The following is a 21,313-nucleotide window of genomic DNA, read 5'->3' as shown; positions in this document are numbered from 1 at the left end:
ACCTCTGAGTTGAGTTATTTTACTACAAAACCCAAAAGCAGTGGTGTTGGCACTTTGTGTAAATGGGAAATAAAAACAGAATACAATGATTTGCAAATCCTTTTCAACTTATATTCAATTGAATAGACTGCAAAGACAAGATATTTAATGTTCTTACTGAGAAACTTCTTTTTTTTTTTGCAAATAATCATTAACTTAATGGCAGCAACACAAAAAAGTTGTCAAAGGGGCATTTTTACCACTGTGTTACATGGCCTTTCCTTTTAACAATACTCAGTAAACATTTGGGAACTGAGAAGACACATTTTTTAAGTGGAATTCTTTCCCATTCTTGCTTGATGTACAGCTTAAGTTGTTCAACAGTCCGGGGGTCTCCGTTGTGGTATTTTAGGCTTCATAATGCGCCACACATTTTCAATGGGAGACAGGTCTGGACTACATGCAGGCCAGTCTAGTACCCGCACTCTTTTACTATAAATCCACGGTGTTGTAACACGTGGCTTGGCATTGTTTCGCTGAAATGATAACGTTGATTGGATGGCAACATATGATGCTCCAAAACCTGTATGTACCTTTCAGCATTAATGGTGCCTTCACAGATTTGTAAGTTACCCATGTCTTGGGCACTAATACACCCCCATACCATCACAGATGCTGGCTTTTCAACTTTGCGCCTATAACAATCCGGATGATTCTTTTCCTCCACAGTTTCCAAAAACAAATTGTGGACTTGTCAGACCACAAAACACTTTTCCACTTTGCATCAGTCCATTTTAGATGAGCTTGGGCCCAGCGAAGCGTTTCTGGGTGTTGTTGATAAATGGCTTTGGCTTTGCATAGTAGAGTTTTAACTTGCACTTACAGATATAGCGACGAACTGTAGTTAATGACAGTGGTTTTCTGAAGTGTTTCTGAGCCCATGTGGTAATATCCTTTACACACTGATGTCGCTTTTTGATGCTGTACTACCTGAGGGATCGAAGGTCACGGGCATTCAATGTTGGTTTTCAGCCTTGCCGCTTACGTGCACTGATTTCTCCGGATACTCTGAACCTTTTGGTGATATTACGGACCGTAGATGGTGAAAACCCTAAATTCCTTTCTCGTTGAGAAATGTTGTTCTTAAACAATTTGCTCACGCATTTGTTGACAAAGTGGTTACCCTCGCCCCATCCTTGTTTGTGAACGACTGAGCATTTCATGGAAGCTGCTTTTACACCCAATCATGGCACCCACCTGTTCCCAATTAGCCTGTTCACCTGTGTGATGTTCCAAATAAGTGTTTGATGAGCATTCCTTAACTTGCTCAGTCTTTTTTTCCACTTGTGCCAGCTTTTTTGAAACATTTTGCAGGCATCAAACTCCAAATGAGGTAATATTTGCAAAAAATAAATGTTTTTTACCAGTTCGAACGTTAAATATCTTGTCTTTGCAGTCTATTCAATTGAATATAAGTTGAAAAGGATTTGCAAATCATTGTATTCTGTTTTTATTTACCTTTTACACAACGTGCCAACTTCACTGGTTTTGGGTTTTGTACTACTTCCTGTCTTTTCCTGAATAAAAGGGCTTCTTCTTACCTGCCAACGATCTCCAGTCTCTGCATCCTGGGGTCCAGCCCCACAATCCAAACACCAAAGGTAGCGGAAATCTTAACAAAAGATTTTTACCAAATAAATTCACCAACTTAAATATGACATTTTATTACAGCTGGGGAAGAAAAATTGACCAAATGTCAACACAAAACTTCTTCCTGCGACATAAAAGCCTAATAAATATACATTTGACAACATTATTTACACATTATTGTACAAATGATCAACATCTCGCAAGAAATACACATCTACAGCAAAATAAAACAACTGAGAATAATTGTTGAATAGAAAATGTCTTCAAATGTCTTGTGTACACAGTAGAAAGCACAAAAGTGTGTGTGTGTGTGTGTGTGTGTGTGTGTGTGTGTGTGTGTGTGTGTGTGTGTGTGTGTGTGTGTGTGTGTGTGTGTGTTAGTGGTCTAGTGGCATCCACAAGCTCTGACCACCATGTTGCGGTACTTTTTGAGGATGACGTTGGAGCTGTCGTCGTAGTAAAGCACGGAGATGGCGTGGAGCTGCGTGGGAGCACAACAAGGTTTTGGAACGGTGTCGGGGTTGATGAAGTGAACCTGCAGGAGAAGAAGAAGGTGACCATGGTGACTCATCATGTTGGGATGATCACCAGACAGACTGGACTGACCAGAGTCTGCACGATGGCGTGGTTGGTGGCGTTCATGTAGGAGTTGAGCGGGAAGGCGCACTCGCCCTCGCAGTAGTACGCGGCGTAACCTTCAGGGGCGATGATCCAGTCCTGGGCACACAATATGTAAATATTCATAAGTGTAGTTACTATGATGTAAATATATTCATAACTCTGAGTTCAATGATATAAATATATGCATACCTGTGAGTACTATGATGTAAATATATTCATAACTCTGAGTTCAATGATGTAAATATATGCATAACTGTGAGTACCATGATGTAAATATTCATACTTGTGCGTACCATGATGTAAATATTCATGCCTGTGAGTGCCATGATGTAAATATTCATATAATTTTGAGTATAATGATGTAAATATTCATAACTATGAGTACTATGATGTAAATATTCATAACTGTGAGTAGCATGATGTAAATATTCATAACTGTGAGTACTAAGATGTAAATATTCATATAAGTGTGAGTACCATGATGTAAATATTCATAACTTTGAGTACCATGTTGCAAATATTCATAATTGTGAGTACCATGATGTAAATATTCATATAATTGTGAGTACCATGATGTAAATATTTATAAGTGTGAGGACCATGATGTAAATATTCATAAAACTGTGAGTACTATGATGTAATTATTCATATAATTGTTAGTACCATGATGTAAATATTCATAACTGTGAGAACCATGATGTAAATATTCATGACTGTGAGTACCATGATGTAAATATTCATAACTGTGAGTAATATGATGTAAATATCCATAATTCTGAGTAGCATGATGTAAATATTCATAACTGTGAGTACTAAGATGTACATATTCATATAATTGTGAGTACCATGATGTAAATATTCATATAATTGTGAGTACCATGATGTGAATATTCATAACTTTGAGTACCATGATGTAGAAATTCATAATTGTGAGTACCATGATGTAAATATTCATATAATTGTAAGTACCATGATGTAAATATTCATAACTGTGATTACCATGATGAAAATATTCATAACTGTGAGTACCAAGATGTGAATATTCATATAACTGTGAGGATCATGATGTAAATATTCATGACTGTGAGTACCATAATGTAAATATTCATAACTGTGTGTACTATGATGTAATTATTCATAACTGTGAGTACCATGATGTAAATATTCATAATTGTAAGTACCATGATGTAAATATTCATAATTGTGAGTACCATGATATAAATATTCATATAATTGTGAGTACCATGATGTAAATATTCATAACTGTGAGTACGATGATGTAAATATTCATATAATTGTTAGTACCATTCTGTAAATATTCATAACTGTGAGTACCATGATGAAAATATTCATAACTGTGAGTACCATGATGTGAACATTTGTATCTGTGAGTACTAAGATGAAAAAATCCATATAATTGTGAGTACCATGATGAAAAAAATCCATATAATTGTGAGTACCATGATGTAAATATTCATATAATTGTGAGTACCATGATGTAAATATTCATAACTGAGTACTATGATGTTAATATTTATAACTGTGTGTACCACAATGTAAAATTCATATAATTGTGAGTAAAATGATGTAAATATTCATAACTGTGAGTACCAAGATGTAAATATTCATACAGGTTAGTACTATGATGTAAATATTCATAACTATAAGTACTATGATGTAAATATATTCATAACTGTAAGTACTATAATGTAAATATTCATAACTATAAGTACCATGATGTAAATATTCATAACTGTGAGTACCATGATGTAAATATTCATAACTGTGAGTACCATGATGTAAATATTCATACATGTTAGTACTATGATTTAAATATTCATAACTATAAGTACTATGATGTCAATATATTCATAACTGTAAGTACTATAATGTAAATATTCATAACTATAAGTACCATGATGTAAATATTCATAACTGTGAGTACCATGATGTAAATATTCATAACTATAAGTACCATGATGTAAATATTCATAAATTTGAGTACCATGATGTACATTTTCATAATTGTGAATACCATGATGTAAATATTCATACAATTGTGAGTACCATGATGTAAATATTCATAACTGTGAGTACCATTATGTAAATATTCAAAATTGTGAATACCATGATGTAAATATTCATAACTGTAAGTACCATGATGTAAATATTCATAACTTTGAGTACCATGATGTAAATTTTCAAAATTGTGAATACCATGATGTAAATATTTATAACTGTAAGTACCATGATGTAAATATTCATAACTGTAACACATGGAGGCTGAAAGGTAACATTGAGTTACATCCTGGTTGTGAAGGAATCATACTATTTGAGTTACTTCCTGGTTGTGAAGGAATCGTACCTGCCACCCGAGGTCTCGGAAGCTGACGTAGAGCTCGTGCTTCTTGCAGGCCTGCTTCAGATCCGTGCTGCTGTTCTCTGTGCACGAAGACAACGTCCACAACAATTAGATTGTTGGACAAAGTGCAAACGTCTCAACAGTCAAGGGTCAAGGGCACCAGGTCAGAGGTCACAGCTTTGGCATTCATCTCACACAAACTTACGCACACTTTTTCTGATTGTTATCTGCAGGTTTTGTGTGCTTCATAGACATTGACAACATGACACGTCCACCATTTCCACATGACCACCATTTCCACATGACCACACGATTGCATGTCCACCATGTCCACATGATCACACGATTGCATGTCCACCATGTCCACATGATCACACGATTGCATGTCCATATGACAACATGACCACCATGTCCACATGAACTCACAATTGTCACGTGGGGGTCGCATATTTATGCGGGATCGTTCCTTCAGTGCAACACGGACACTCCGGACAAAGACGTGAGGGTAATGTATGATTTATTTACATAAATCATGGCAAACAGAAAACAAGCAAAAGAAAAACGTGCCGAACGCACGGGAAGCTAAAGTTAAACTTAGCACAGGACTCTGGAACATGAAAAAACAAACCAACGTGATGTAGCTTACCGCAAACAAGGAGCACAGGACGAGTGAACAGAAAGGCAGGCTTAAATAGTGTCAGTGATGAAAAACAGGTGCGCGTCGAGAACACAAGCGGCAGGTGAAAATAATAAGTAACCATGGTGACGAAACAAACTCACAGGTGCACAAGCAATAACTAAAGGAGTCCAAAACTAACCAAACATAACTAAACAAAACATGATCCGACCACGGATCATGACAGAGCCCCCCCCTTAAGGACAGATTCTAGATGTCCTAAAAAAAACCAAAGATCAATAGTCATGGGAGGGCGGGAGGGGGACATGGCGGTGGGTCGCCAGCCCAAGTGGCCCCGAATCCACCGAGGCAAAGTCAAGTGGCGGCGGCGAGTGGAACGCCACTGCAGCAGGCGAGGCGGGCGCCCAGGGATTGGCCACATTCGTGGCCGACTGGGAGGTGGGCGCACTTGGCGTGGCGGGCGACCAGGTAGCGGCCATATCCGTAGCCGACGAGGAGGCAGGCGCGTCGTCAACTTGGCAGGCGTGGCAGCTCGGCGTGGCAAGTCAGGTGGCGAAGCTCGGCATGACGCGTCCAGCGGCGAAGCTCGGCGTGAGGCGTCCAGCGGCGAAGCTCGGCGTGACGCGTCCAGCGGCGAAGCTCGGCGTGGGTCTTGGTCTTGGTGTGGGTCTTGGCATGGCGGGTCTTGGTCTTGGTGTGGGTCTTGGTCTTGGTCTTGGTGTGGGTCTTGGTCTTGGCATGGCGGGTCTTGGTCTTGGCATGGCGGGTCTTGGTCTTGGCATGGCGGGTCTTGGTCTTGGTCTTGGCATGGCGGGTCTTGGTCTTGGCATGGCGGGTCTTGGTCTTGGTCTTGGTGTGGGTCTTGGTCTTGGTCTTGGTCTTGGTGTGGGTCTTGGTCTTGGTCTTGGCGTGGAGGGTCTTGGTCTTGGACTTGTGGAGCTGGTACCGGAGCTTGGCGTCGTGGAGCTGGTACCGGAGCTTGGCGTCGTGGAGCTGGTACCGGAGCTTGGCGTCGTGGAGCTGGTACCGGAGCTTGACGTCGTGGAGCTGGTACCGGAGCTTGACGTCGTGGAGCTGGTACCGGAGCTTGGCGTCGTGGGGCTGGTACCGGAGCTGGTACCGGAGCTTGGCGTCGTGGAGCTGGTACCGGAGCTTGACGTCGTGGAGCTGGTACCGGAGCTTGACGTCGTGGAGCTGGTACCGGAGCTTGACGTCGTGGAGCTGGTACCGGAGCTTGACGTCGTGGAGCTGGTACCGGAACTTGGCGTCGTGGAGCTGGTACCGGAGCTTGTCGTCGTGGAGCTGGTACCGGCCTTGGTGCGGCGACAGGTGCTAGCCTTGGTGCAGGTGGAGGTGGCCTAGCTGGGGGTTGCGGCTTGGCAGGTCGGAAGACTGGTGAGGGCGGTCGTGCTGGAGGCTGTGGCTTGACGGGTCGGTAGACTGGTGAGGGCGGTCGTGCTGGAGGCTGTGGCTTGACAGGTCGGTAGACTGGTGGTGGCGGCCGTGAGGGAGGCTGTGGCTTGACAGGTCGGAAGACTGGTGGTGGCGGCCGTGCTGGAGGCTGTGGCTTGGCATGGTGATGCCGAGCCACCCCACCAACACAGCTCCCGACCCCAGCCCCCCCCTCAAGGGGCGGATACCAGACGCGCTCCCTGCGGTCTGGAACTCTCTGTAGGGGTGGGCGGAGGAGGGAAAAAGTCCTTGACGTGGGCGGGGCTAGAGTCCTTAGGGGCGGAGTCAGAGTCACTGGGGGCGGAGGTGATTGAAGTTGACAGAATCTATTTTCAGAAAAAGTGTCCTGATGGTACTTTATTTTTGGAAAAAAGTCATTAGGAGGTGGCTGATAAAGGGAGACAGATGGAAGAAAAAAAAATCCAGATCAGAATCTTCCCTTGACGCCGGCGGAATGATGTCATCGCCGCGCGCCGTTTCAGTGACGTCATCGGAAGTGGGCGGAGTGACGTCATTCAAAATGGATGGCGTTATGTTGTTGTCAGAGTTCATGGTAATTTGGCTTGCAGCCCAATCTAAAAATTGTTTAGCAAAATGAGTAACTGGATTACCAAACAACTGAGGGGAGGAAGACTGAGCCGTTTGTGGTGACTTGCTGTTCGGAGGAGGAGTTTGGGGGAGCGACGCATTTTGGCGGCGAAAAACCTTTTTGGCTGGCTTCCGTCCTCGCCAGTGCGTCTCCATCTCCTCGAAGCCCGGGGCGAAGGAACTGTCTGCTGTGCTCCTACTGTCACGTGGGGGTCGCATATTTATGCGGGATCGTTCCTTCCGTGCAACACGGACACTCCGGACAAAGACGTGAGGGTAATATATGATTTATTTACATAAATCATGGCAAACAGAAAACAAGCAAAAGAAAAACGTGCCGAACGCACGGGAAGCTAAAGTTAAACTTAGCACAGGACTCTGGAACATGAAAAAACAAACCAACGTGATGTAGCTTACCGCAAACAAGGAGCACAGGACGAGTGAACAGAAAGGCAGGCTTAAATAGTGTCAGTGATGAAAAACAGGTGCGCGTCGAGAACACAAGCGGCAGGTGAAAATAATAAGTAACCACGGTGACGAAACAAACTCACAGGTGCACAAGCAATAACTAAAGGAGTCCAAAACTAACCAAACATAACTAAACAAAACATGATCCGACCACGGATCATGACAACAATTGCATATCCACATGATAACATGACCACCATGTCCACATGACCACCGTGTCCACATGATCACGTGACCAACATGATCACATGACCACCATGTCCACATGACCACCATGTCCACATGATCACTATATCCACATGATCACCGTGTCCACATGATCACATGACCACATGATCACATGACCACCATGTCCACATGACCACCATGTCCACATGATCACATGACCACTATGTCCACATGATCACCATATCCACATGATCACATGACCACCATGTCCACATGACCACCATGTCCACATGATCACTATATCCACATGATCACCGTGTCCACATGATCACATGACCACATGATCACATGACCACCATGTCCACATGACCACCATGTCCACATGATCACATGACCACTATGTCCACATGATCACCATATCCACATGATCACATGACCACCATGTCCACATGACCACCATGTCCACATGACCACCATGTCCACATGACCACCATGTCCACATGATCACATGACCACTATGTCCACATGATCACCATATCCACATGATCACATGACCACCATGTCCACATGACCACCATGTCCACATGACCACCATTTCCACATGATCACATGACCACCATGTCCACATGATCACCATGTCCACATGATCACATGACCACCATGTCCACATGATCACCATGTCCACATGATCACCATATCCACATGATCACCATATCCACATGATCACATGATCACCATGTCCACATGATCACATGACCACCATGTCCACATGATCACCATGTCCACATGATCACATGACCACCATGTCCACATCATCACCATGTCCACATGATCACATGACCACATGATCACATGATCACATGACCACTATGTCCACATGATCACATGACCACCATGTCCACATGATCACATGACCACATGATCACATGGCCACTATGTCCACATGATCACATGACCACCATGTCCACATGATCACATGACCACCATGTCCACATGATCACATGACCACCATGTCCACATGATCACATGACCACATGATCACATGACCACCATGTACACATGACCACCATGTCCACATGTTCACATGACCACCATGTCAGAGATCACCAAGTTGTGCATCTCCTGGTCCTCCTAGGAGTGCACCAAGATCCTGTGTTTGGTGCTCATGTGCTGCGTGGTGAAAGCCTCGGACTTCCTGCTCTTGTGTAAATAAACAGGACGATGAAAGGTTTCATGTAAACACACGCTCTCACAGCTCCCATGAAAGTGGTGTCAAAGTTGGCATGTTTGTTCTTCCAAATGGCTGCTATGATGTCATCCTTTCACAACGTGCAGAAGAACAATCCAAGTGTGGGATGGAGATGTTCAGTACTGCTGACAAAGCACCTTGCTAGAACTTTCTCATGTTATCTTCAAACAGCTTCCTTTTCCCAACATGTACTGAGACACTATTCATGATCATATCTCACAAAGAGATGATTATATCTCATTAGTCCATTCTCCAGAAACTTAATCACTGATATCAAACATGTCCTCTTGTCCAGAAACATTATCACTGATATCAAGCATGTCCTCTTGTCCAGAAACATTATTACTGATATCAAACATGTCCTTTTGTCCAGAAACATCATCACTGATATCACAAATGCCCTCTCATCCAGAAACATCATCACTGATATCACACATGTCCTCTTGTCCAGAAACATCATCACTGATATCAAACATGTCCTCTTGTCCAGAAAAATGTCCTCTTATCCAGAAACATCATCACTGATAACACACATGTCCAATTCCCCAGAAACATCATCACTGATATCAAACATGTCCAATTCTCCAGAAACATCATCACTAAAATCACACATGTCCTCTTGTCCAGAAATATCATCGCTGATATCAAATATGTTCAATTCCCCCAGAAACATCATCACCAATATCAAACATGTACTCTTGTCCAGAAACATCATCACTGATATCACACATGTCCTCTCATCCAGAAACATCATCACTGATATCACACATGTCCAATTCCCCAGAAACATCATCACTGATATCACACATGTCCTCTTGTCCAGAAACAGGTCCTCTTATCCAGAAACATCATCACTGATATCACACATGTCCAATTCCCCAGAAACAGCATCACTGATATCAAACATGTCCAATTCTCCATAAACATCATCACTGATATCACACATGTCCTCTTGTCCAGAAACATCATCTCTGATATCAAATATGTTCCATTCCCCCAGAAACATCATCACCGATATCAAACATGTCCTTTTGTCCAGAAACATCATCACTGATATCGTACATGTCCTCTCATTCAGAAACATCACCACTGATATCAAACATGTCTGATTCCCCAGAAACATCACTAATTTCACACACGTGCTCTTGTCCAGAAACATCATCACTGATATCAAACTAGTCCTCTTGTCCTGAAACATCATCACTGATATCAAACATGTCCAATTCTCCAGAAACATCATCACTGATATTGAACATGTCCAATTCTCCAGAAACAACATCACTGATATCAAACATGTCCAAATCTAAAATAAATATAATAACTGATATCACACATGTCCAATTCCCCACAAACATTACCACTGATATCAAAAATGCCCAATTCTCCAGAAACATCATCACTAATTTCACACACATGCTCTTGTCCAGAAACATCATCACTAATGTCACACTAGTCCTCTTGTCCTGAAACATCATCACTGATATCAAACATGTCCAATTCTCCATTAACATCATCACTGATATCAAACATGGCCAATTCTCCAGAAACAACATCACTGATATCAAACATGTCCAAATCTAAAATAAATATCATCACTGATATCACCCATGTCCAATTCCCCACAAACATCATCACTGATATCAAACATGTCCAATTCTCCATTAACATCATCACTGATATCAAACATGTCCAATTCTCCAGAAACAACATCACTGATATCAAACATGTCCAAATCTAAAATAATTATAATCATCACTGATATCACACATGTCCAATTCCCCACAAACATCATCACTGATATCAAAGATGTCCAATTCTCCAGAAACATCATCACTGATATCAAACATGTCCTCTTATCCAGAAACATCATCACTGATATCAAACATGTCCAATTCCACAGAAAACATCATCACTGATATCACACATGTCCTCTTGTCCAGAAACATCATCACTGATATCAAAGATGTCAAATCCCCCAGAAACATCATCACTGATATCAAACATGTCCTCTTATCCAGAAACATCATCACTGATATCAAACATGTCCAATTCCCCAGAAAACATCATCACTGATATCACACATGTCCTCTTGTCCAGAAACATCATCACTGATATCACACATGTCCTCTTGTCCAGAAACATCATCACTGATATCAAACATGCCCCCTTGTCCAGAAACATCACCACTGATATCAAACATGTTCGAAATCCCCAGAAACATCATCACTAATTTCACACACATGCTCTTGTCCAGAAACGTCATCACTGATATCAAACTAGTCCTCTTGTCTTGAAACATCAACACTGATTTTAAACATGTCCAATTCTCCAGAAACACCATCACTGATATCAAACATGTCCAATTCTCCAGAAACAACATCACTGATATCAAACATGTCCAAATCTAAAATAAATATCATCACTGATATCACACATGTCCAATTCCCCCACAAACATCATCACTGATATCAAACATGTCCAATTCTCCAGAAACATCATCACTGATATCAAACATGCCCCCTTGTCCAGAAACATCACCACTGATATCAAACATGTTCGAAATCCCCAGAAACATCATCACTAATTTCACACACATGCTCTTGTCCAGAAACGTCATCACTGATATCAAACTAGTCCTCTTGTCTTGAAACATCATCACTGATTTTAAACATGTCCAATTCTCCAGAAACACCATCACTGATATCAAACATGTCCAATTCTCCAGAAACAACATCACTGATATCAAACATGTCCAAATCTAAAATAAATATCATCACTGATATCACACATGTCCAATTCCCCCACAAACATCATCACCAATATCAAACAAGTCCAAATCTAAAATAAATATCATCACTGATATCACACATGTCCAATTCCCCCACAAACATCATCACTGATATCAAACATGTCCAATTCTCCAGAAACATCATCACTGATATCAAACATGCCCCCTTGTCCAGAAACATCACCACTGATATCAAACATGTTCGAAATCCCCAGAAACATCATCACTAATTTCACACACATGCTCTTGTCCAGAAACGTCATCACTGATATCAAACTAGTCCTCTTGTCTTGAAACATCATCACTGATTTTAAACATGTCCAATTCTCCAGAAACACCATCACTGATATCAAACATGTCCAATTCTCCAGAAACAACATCACTGATATCAAACATGTCCAAATCTAAAATAAACATCATCACTGATATCACACATGTCCTCTTGTCCAGAAACATCATCACTGATATCACACATGTCCTCTTGTCCAGAAACATCATCACTGATATCAAACATGTCCTCTTGTCCAGAAACATCATCACTGATATCCAACATGTCCAATTCCCCAGCAAACATCATCACTGATATCACACATGTCCTCTTGTCCAGAAACATCATCACTGATATCAAACATGTCCAATTCTCCAGAAACATCATCACTGATATCAAACATGTCCTCTTGTCCAGAAACATCATCACCAATATCAAACAAGTCCAATTCCCCAGAAACATTATCACTGATATCAAACATGTCCTCTTGTCCAAAAACATCATCACTGATATCAAACATGTCCTCTTGTCCAGAAACATCATCACTGATATCAAACAGGTCCCCTTGTCCAGAAACATCACCACTGATATCAAACATATTCGAAATCCCCAGAAACATCATCACTAATTTCACACACGTGCTCTTGTCCAGAAACGTCATCACTGATATCAAACTAGTCCTCTTGTCCTGAAACATCATCACTGATTTTAAACATGTCCAATTCTCCAGAAACACCATCACTGATATCAAACATGTCCAATTCTCCAGAAACAACATCACTGATATCAAACATGTCCAAATCTAAAATAAATATCATCACTGATATCACACATGTCCAACTCCCCCATAAACATCATCACTGATATCAAACATGTCAAATTCCCCAGAAAACATCATCACTGATATCACACATGTCCTCTTGTCCAGAAACATCATCACTGATATCAAACATGTCCAATTCTCCAGAAACATCATCACTGATATCAAACATGTCCTCTTGTCCAGAAACATCATCACCAATATCAAACAAGTCCAATTCCCCAGAAACATCATCACTGATATCAAACATGTCCTCTTGTCCAGAAACATCACCACTGATATCAAACATGTCCGATTCCCCAGAAACATCATCATTAATTTCACACGTGCTCTTGTCCAGAAACGTCATCACTGATATCAAACTAGTCCTTTTGTCCTGAATCATCCATCACTGATATCAAACATGTCCAATTCTCCAGAAACATCATCACTGATATCAAAAATGTCCAATTCTCCAGAAACAACATCACTGATATCAAACATGTCCAATTCCCCACAAACATCATCACTCATATCAAACATGTCCCATTCTCCAGAAAAATCATCACTGATATCAAACATGTCCTTTTATCCAGAAACATCATCACTGATATCAAACATGTCCTCTTATCCAGAAACATCATCACTGATATCAAACATGTCCAATTCTCCAGAAAATATCATCACTGATATCACACATGTCCTCTTGTCCAGAAACATGATCACTGATATCACACATGTCCTCTTCTCCAGAAACATCATCACTGATATCAAACATTTCCTCTTGTCCAGAAACATCATCACTGATATCAAACATGTCCCTTTGTCCAGAAACATCACCACTGATATCAAACATGTCCGATTCCCCAGAAACATCATCACTAATTTCACACACGTGCTCTTGTCCAGAAACGTCATCACTGATATCAAACTAGTCCTCCTGTCCTGAAACATCATCACTGATATCAAACTAGTCCTCCTGTCCTGAAACATCATCACTGATATCTCACATGTCCTCTTGTCCAGAAACATCATCACTGATATCACACATGTCCTCTTGTCCTGAAACATCATCACTGATATCAAACATGTCCTCTCGTTCAGAAACATCATCAGTAATATCAAACATGTCCTCTTGTCCTGAAACATCATCACTGATATCACACATGTCCTCTTGTCCAGAAACATCATCACTGATATCACAGATGTCCTCTTGTCCTGAAACATCGTCACTGATATCAAACATGTCCTCTTGTTCAGAAACATCATCACTGATATCACACATGTCCTCTTGTCCAGAAACATCATCACTGATATCACACATGTCCTCTTGTCCTGAAACATCATCACTGACTCTTGTTCAGAAACATCATCACTGATATCAAACATGTCCTCTTGTCCAGAAACATCATCACTGATATCACGCATGTCCTCTTGTCCTGAAACATCATCACTGATATCAAACATGTCCTCTTGTTCAGAAACATCATCAGTGATATCAAACATGTCCTCTTGTCCTGAAACATCATCACTGATATCACACATGTCCTCTTGTCCAGAAACATCATCACTGATATCACACATGTCCTCTTGTCCTGAAACATCATCACTGATATCAAACATGTCCTCTTGTTCAGAAACATCATCACTGATATCACACATGTCCTCTTGTCCAGAAACATCATCACTGATATCACACATGTCCTCTTGTCCTGAAACATCATCACTGATATCAAACATGTCCTCTTGTTCAGAAACATCATCACTGATATCAAACATGTCCTCTTGTTCAGAAACATCATCACTGATATCAAACATGTCCTCTTGTCCTGAAACATCATCACTGATATCACACATGTCCTCTTGTCCAGAAACATCATCACTGATATCACTCGTGTCCTCTTGTCCAGAAACATAATCACTGCTATCACACATGTCCTCTTGTCCTGAAACATCATCACTGATATCACACATGTCCTCTTGTCCTGAAACATCATCACTGACTCTTGTTCAGAAACATCATCACTGATATCACACATGTCCTCTTGTCCAGAAACATCATCAGTGATATCAAACATGTCCTCTTGTCCTGAAACATCATCACTGATATCACACATGTCCTCTTGTCCAGAAACATCATCACTGATATCACACATGTCCTCTTGTCCTGAAACATCATCACTGATATCAAACATGTCCTCTTGTTCAGAAACATCATCACTGATATCACACATGTCCTCTTGTCCAGAAACATCATCACTGATATCACACATGTCCTCTTGTCCTGAAACATCATCACTGACTCTTGTTCAGAAACATCATCACTGATATCACACATGTCCTCTTGTCCAGAAACATCATCACTGATATCACACATGTCCTCTTGTCCTGAAACATCATCACTGATATCAAACATGTCCTCTTGTTCAGAAACATCATCAGTGATATCAAACATGTCCTCTTGTCCTGAAACATCATCACACATGTCCTCTTGTCCAGAAACATCATCACTGATATCACACATGTCCTCTTGTCCTGAAACATCATCACTGATATCAAACATGTCCTCTTGTTCAGAAACATCATCACTGATATCACACATGTCCTCTTGTCCAGAAAGATCATCACTGATATCACACATGTCCTCTTGTCCTGAAACATCATCACTGACTCTTGTTCAGAAACATCATCACTGATATCACACATGTCCTCTTGTCCAGAAACATCATCACTGATATCACACATGTCCTCTTGTCCTGAAACATCATCACTGATATCAAACATGTCCTCTTGTTCAGAAACATCATCAGTGATATCAAACATGTCCTCTTGTCCTGAAACATCATCACTGATATCACACATGTCCTCTTGTCCAGAAACATCATCACTGATATCACACATGTCCTCTTGTCCTGAAACATCATCACTGATATCAAACATGTCCAATCCTCCAGAAACATCATCACTGATATCACACATGTCCTCTTGTCCAGAAACATCATCACTGATATCACACATGTCCTCTTGTCCTGAAACATCATCACTGATATCAAACATGTCCTCTTGTTCAGAAACATCATCACTGATATCACACATGTCCTCTTGTCCTGAAACATCATCACTGACTCTTGTTCAGAAACATCATCACTGATATCAAACATGTCCTCTTGTCCAGAAACATCATCACCGATATCAAACATGTCCGATTCTCCAGAAACATCATCACTAATATCAAACATGTCCTTTTATCCAGAAACATCATCACTGATATCAAACATTTCCAATTCCCCAGAAAACATCATCACTGATATCACACATGTCCTCTTGTCCAGAAACATCATCACCGATATCACATATGTCCTCTTGTCCAGAAACATCATCACTGATATCAAACATGTCCTATTCCCCAGAAAACATCATCACTGATATCACACATGTCCTCTTGTCCAGAAACATCATCACTGATATCACACATGTCCTCTTGTCCAGAAACATCATCACTGATTTTAAACATGTCCTCTTGTCCAGAAACATCATCACTGATACCACACATGTCCTTATATTGGTGAAAAAGTAAATATTGTCAACCTCAATGTCAGTATCAGCACGTCAATGACCTTCGACCGGCCGTATCGACCCAGTATGTTCCCTCACCTGCGATGTTTGCCACTCTGAGCGCCTCCTGGCTCTTGGCCCCTTTGGAGCGGTTGGCGTTGCGCTGTTTGGCGCCCCCTTGTGCCGAGCGAATGCTTCGCAGGTGCACCTCGGTGGCTTTGAAGAAGGCCACCATGAAGGGCTGTTTGTTCTGAGGGCCACTCCGACCAATCAGCCCGGCCATGCGAGGGTTAATGCTTTCTCCTGAATAGGGCCACAAGGAGAGGGAGTCAAAACCAACAATCCAATGTTTTCATTTGCCTTGTTGTGTGTGCGTGTGTGTGCGTGTGTGTGTTTGCTGCCACACAAAATTGTGCGTCTGATCACCGTTTGACAGGACATAAATTCTACTGGTGGCCGCCAGCGCCTTTTTGCTTGTCTGCACACGCTCAACTCTCATGAAACATCAACACACACTTTTTTGCATTGTCCCAACCGCAACATCAACACACACACACACACACACAAAAAGTGTGAGCAAAAAAGACTAAGGTGTGAGCAGAAAAGACTAAAGTGTGAACAGAAAAGACTAAAGTGTGAGCAAAAAAAATAAAATGTGTGCAAAAGAGACTAAAGTGTGGGCAGAAAAGACTAAGGTTTGAGCAGAAAAGACTTGTGTGGGCTGAAAAGACTAACGTGTGAGCAGAAAAGACGAAGGTGTGAGCAAAAAAGACTAAGGTCTGAGCAGAAAATACTTAATTGTTAACAGAAAAGACTACATTTTGAGCAGATAAGACTAAGGTGTGAGCAAAAAAAGACTAAAGAGAGAGCAGCAAAGACTAAGGTGGGAGCAGAAAAGAAGGGAAGTGTTCGCTGAAAAGACGAAAGTGTGAGCAGCAAAGACTAATGTGTGAGCAGAAAAGACTAAGGTGAGCAAAAAAGGTTAGGTGTGAGCAGAAAAGACTAAGGTGTGAGCAAAAAAGGTTAGGTGTGAGCAGAAAAGACTAAGGTGTGAGCAGAGAAGACTAAGGTGTGAGCAAAAAAGACTATAGTGTGAGCAGATAAGACTAAGGTGTGAGCAAAAAAGACTAAAGAGAGCAGCAAAGACGAAGGTGGGAGCAGAAAAAAAGGGAAGTGTTCGCTGAAAAGACGAAAGTGTGAGCAGCAAAGACTAATGTGTGAGCAGAAAAGGTTAGGTGTGAGCAGAAAAGACAAAAGTGTGAGCAGAGGAGACTAAGGTGTGAACACAAAAGGTTAGGTGTGAGCAGAAAAGACTAAGGTGTGAGCAGAAAAGACTAAGGTGAGCAAAAAAGGTTAGGTGGGAGCAGAAAAGACAAAGGTGTGAGCAGAAAAGACTAAGGTGTGGTCAGAAAAGGTTAGGTGTGAGCAGAAAAGACTAAGGTGTGAGCAGATAAAGTTAAAGTTAAAAGTTAAAGTACCAATGATTGTCACACACACACTAGGTGTGGCGAAATTATTCTCTGCATTTGACCCATCACCCTTGATCACCCCCTGGGAGGTGAGGGGAGCAGTGGGCAGCAGCGGTGGCTGCGCCCGGGAATCATTTTAGATCAGATAAGACTAAGGTGTGAGCAAAAAAAGACTAAAGAGAGAGCAGCAAAGACTAAGGTGGGAGCAAAAGAGACTAAGGTGTGAACACAAAAGGTTAGGTGTGAGCAGAAAAGACTCAAGTGTGAGCAGATAAGACTAAGGTGTGAGCAAAAAAAGACTAAAGAGAGAGCAGCAAAGACTAAGGTGGGAGCAAAAGAGACTAAGGTGTGAACACAAAAGGTTAGGTGTGAGCAGAAAAGACTCAAGTGTGAGCAGATAAGACTAAGGTGTGAGCAAAAAAGACTAAAGAGAGAGCAACAAAGACTAAGGTGGGAGCAGAAAAGACTAAGGTGAGCAAAAAAGGTTAGGTGTGAGCAGAAAAGACAAAGGTGTGAGCAAAAGAGACTAAGGTGTGAACACAAAAGGTAAGGTGTGAGCAGATAAGACTAAGGTGTGAGCAAAAAAAGACTAAAGAGAGAGCAGCAAAGACTAAGGTGGGAGCAGAAAAGAAGGGAAGTGTTCGCTGAAAAGACAAAAGTGTGAGCAGCAAAGACTAATGTGTGAGCAGAAAAGACTAATGTGAGCAAAAAAGGTTAGGTGGGAGCAGAAAAGACTAAGGTGTGAGCAGAAAAGACTAAGGTGTGAGCAAAAAAGACTATAGTGTGAGCAGATAAGACTAAGGTGTGAGCAAAAAAGACTAAAGAGAGCAACAAATACTAAGGTGGGAGCAGAAAAAAAGGGAAGTGTTCGCTGAAAAGACGAAAGTGTGAGCAGCAAAGACTAATGTGTGAGCAGAAAAGGTTAGGTGTGAACAGAAAAGACAAAGGTGTGAGCAGAGAAGACTAAGGTGTTGGCAGAAAAGGTTAGGTGTGAGCAGAAAAGACTAAGGTGTGAGCAGATAAGACTAAGGTGTGAGCAAAAAAAGACTAAAGAGAGAGCAGCAAAGACTAAGGTGGGAGCAAAAGAGACTAAGGTGTGAACACAAAAGGTTAGGTGTGAGCAGAAAAGACTAAAGTGTGAGCAGATAAGACTAAGGTGTGAGCAAAAAAGACTAAAGAGAGAGCAGCAAAGACTAAGGTGGGAGCAGAAAAGACTAAGGTGAGCAAAAAAGGTTAGGTGTGCGCAGAAAAGACAAAGGTGTGAGCAGAGGAGACTAAGGTGTGAACACAAAAGGTTAGGTGTGAGCATAAAAGACTAAGGTGTGAGCAGAAAAGACTAAAGTGTGAGCAGATAAGACTAAGGTGTGAGCAAAAAAAGACTAAAGAGAGAGCAGAAAAGACTAAGGTGGGAGCAAAAGAGACTAAGGTGTGAACACAAAAGGTTAGGTGTGAGCAGAAAAGACTAAAGTGTGAGCAGATAAGACTAAAGTGTGAGCAAAAAATCACTAAAGAGAGAGCAGCAAAGACTAAGGTGGGAGCAGAAAAAACTAAGGTGAGCAAAAAAGGCTAGGTGTGAGCAGAAAAGACAAAGGTGTGAGCAAAAGAGACTAAGGTGTGAACACAAAAGGTTAGGTGTGAGCAGAAAAGACTAAAGTGTGAGCAGAAAAGACTAAAGTGTGAGCAGATAAGACTAAGGTGTGAGTAAAAAAGACCAAAGAGAGAGCAGCAAAGACTAAGGTGGGAGCAGAAAAGAAGGGAAGTGTTCGCTGAAAAGACGAAAGTGTGAGCAGCAAAGACTAAGGTGTGAGCAGAAAAGACTAAGGTGAGCAAAAAAAGTTAGGTGTGAGCAGAAAAGACAAAAGTGGGAGCAGAGGAGACTAAGGTGTGAACACAAAAGGTTAGGTGTGAGCAGAAAAGACTATGGTGTGAGCAGAAAAGACAAAGGTGGGAGCAGAGGAGACTATGGTGTGAACACAAAAGGTTAGGTGTGAGCAGAAAAGACTAAGGTGTGAGCAGAAAAGACTAAGGTGAGCAAAAAAGGTTAGGTATGAGCAGAAAAGACAAAAGTCTGAGCAGAGAAGACTAAGGTGTGGGCAGAAAAGTTTAGGTGTGAGCAGAGAAGACGAAGGTGTGAGTACAAAAGGTTAGGTGAGAGCAGAAAAGACTAAGGTGTGAGCAGAAAAGGCTAAAGTGTGAGCAGATAAGACTAAGGTGTGAGCAAAAAAAGACTAAAGAGAGAGCAGCAAAGACTAAGGTGGGAGCAGAAAAGAAGGGAAGTGTTCGCTGAAAAGACGAAAGTGTGAGCAGCAAAGACTAATGTGTGAGCAGAAAAGACTAAGGTGAGCAAAAAAGGTTAGGTGTGAGCAGAAAAGACAAAGGTGTGAGCAGAGGAGACTAAGGTGTGAACACAAAAGGTCAGGTGTGAGCAGAAAAGACTAAGGTGAGCAAAAAAGGTTAGGTGTGAGCAGAAAAGACAAAGATGTGAGCAGAAAAGGCTAAAGTGTGAGCAGATAAGACTAAGGTGTGAGCAAAAAAAGACTAAAGAGAGAGCAGCAAAGACTAAGGTGGGAGCAGAAAAGAAGGGAAGTGTTCGCTGAAAAGACGAAAGTGTGAGCAGCAAAGACTAATGTGTGAGCAGAAAAGACTAATGTGTGAGCAGAAAAGACTAATGTGTGAGCAGAAAAGACTAAGGTGAGCAAAAAAGGTTAGGTGGGAGCAGAAAAGACTAAGGTGTGAGCAGAAAAGACTAAGGTGAGCAAAAAAGGTTAGGTGTGAGCAGAAAAGACAAAGTTGTGAGCAGAGAAGACTAAGGTGTGAGCACAAAAGGTTAGGTGTGAACAGAAAAGACTAAGGTGTGAGCAGAAAAGACTAAAGTGTGGGCAGAAAAGACTAAAGCAGGGGTGTCAAACTCAAATACAGAGTGGGTCAAAATGTAAAACTGAACAAAGCCGCGGGCCAAGGTTGAACAAATTAACCTTTTAATAGGGACCCAAACAAGCTTTGCATTAAATATTGAACAAGCAAGGCTTATATAACTTTATAGTGACATGCAAAATCGAGTTTTAAATAATAATAGTAATAATAATAAAATATCAATGGCATATCAAATACAATTTAAATAAAAATTGAATGCCTCTTTTCTATTTGCAGCCTTCTGAGGTAAATATCAACATTCACTTTTTCCACAGGCTAATACATTTCAAAATAAAATAACAATGAATAAACCAACCATTCAGGACTTTAAACTGCTCAGTTTGCAA

General features: G+C 41.4%; 1 protein-coding gene across 5 annotated transcripts in view; it reads right to left on the bottom strand.

Moving 5' to 3' along the window:
• Positions 1 to 1,687: 1,687 nt before the first annotated feature.
• The window catches only part of bmp7b (bone morphogenetic protein 7b), a 64,427-nt gene continuing 44,801 nt past the window's right edge, over positions 1,688 to 21,313 (bottom strand). For 3 of the 5 annotated variants that reach the window (XM_061923998.2, XM_061923991.2, XM_061924033.2), the window contains 4 exons: positions 16,684 to 16,887; positions 4,616 to 4,692; positions 2,236 to 2,346; positions 1,688 to 2,164 (listed from right to left, as the gene is read on the bottom strand). In XM_061923998.2, coding sequence (XP_061779982.1) covers positions 2,015 to 2,164; positions 2,236 to 2,346; positions 4,616 to 4,692; positions 16,684 to 16,887 — 542 coding nt within the window. In that variant the 3' untranslated portion in view covers positions 1,688 to 2,014. The remainder of the gene's footprint in view (positions 2,165 to 2,235; positions 2,347 to 4,615; positions 4,693 to 16,683; positions 16,888 to 21,313) is intronic. The other 2 variants (XM_061924016.2, XM_061924025.2) reach the window with 2 other exon arrangements.

This window comes from Nerophis lumbriciformis, linkage group LG01 (genome assembly GCF_033978685.3).
Source record: "Nerophis lumbriciformis linkage group LG01, RoL_Nlum_v2.1, whole genome shotgun sequence".
Taxonomy (NCBI): Eukaryota; Metazoa; Chordata; class Actinopteri; order Syngnathiformes; family Syngnathidae; genus Nerophis; species Nerophis lumbriciformis.
This window is presented reverse-complemented; position numbering and strand designations above follow the sequence as displayed.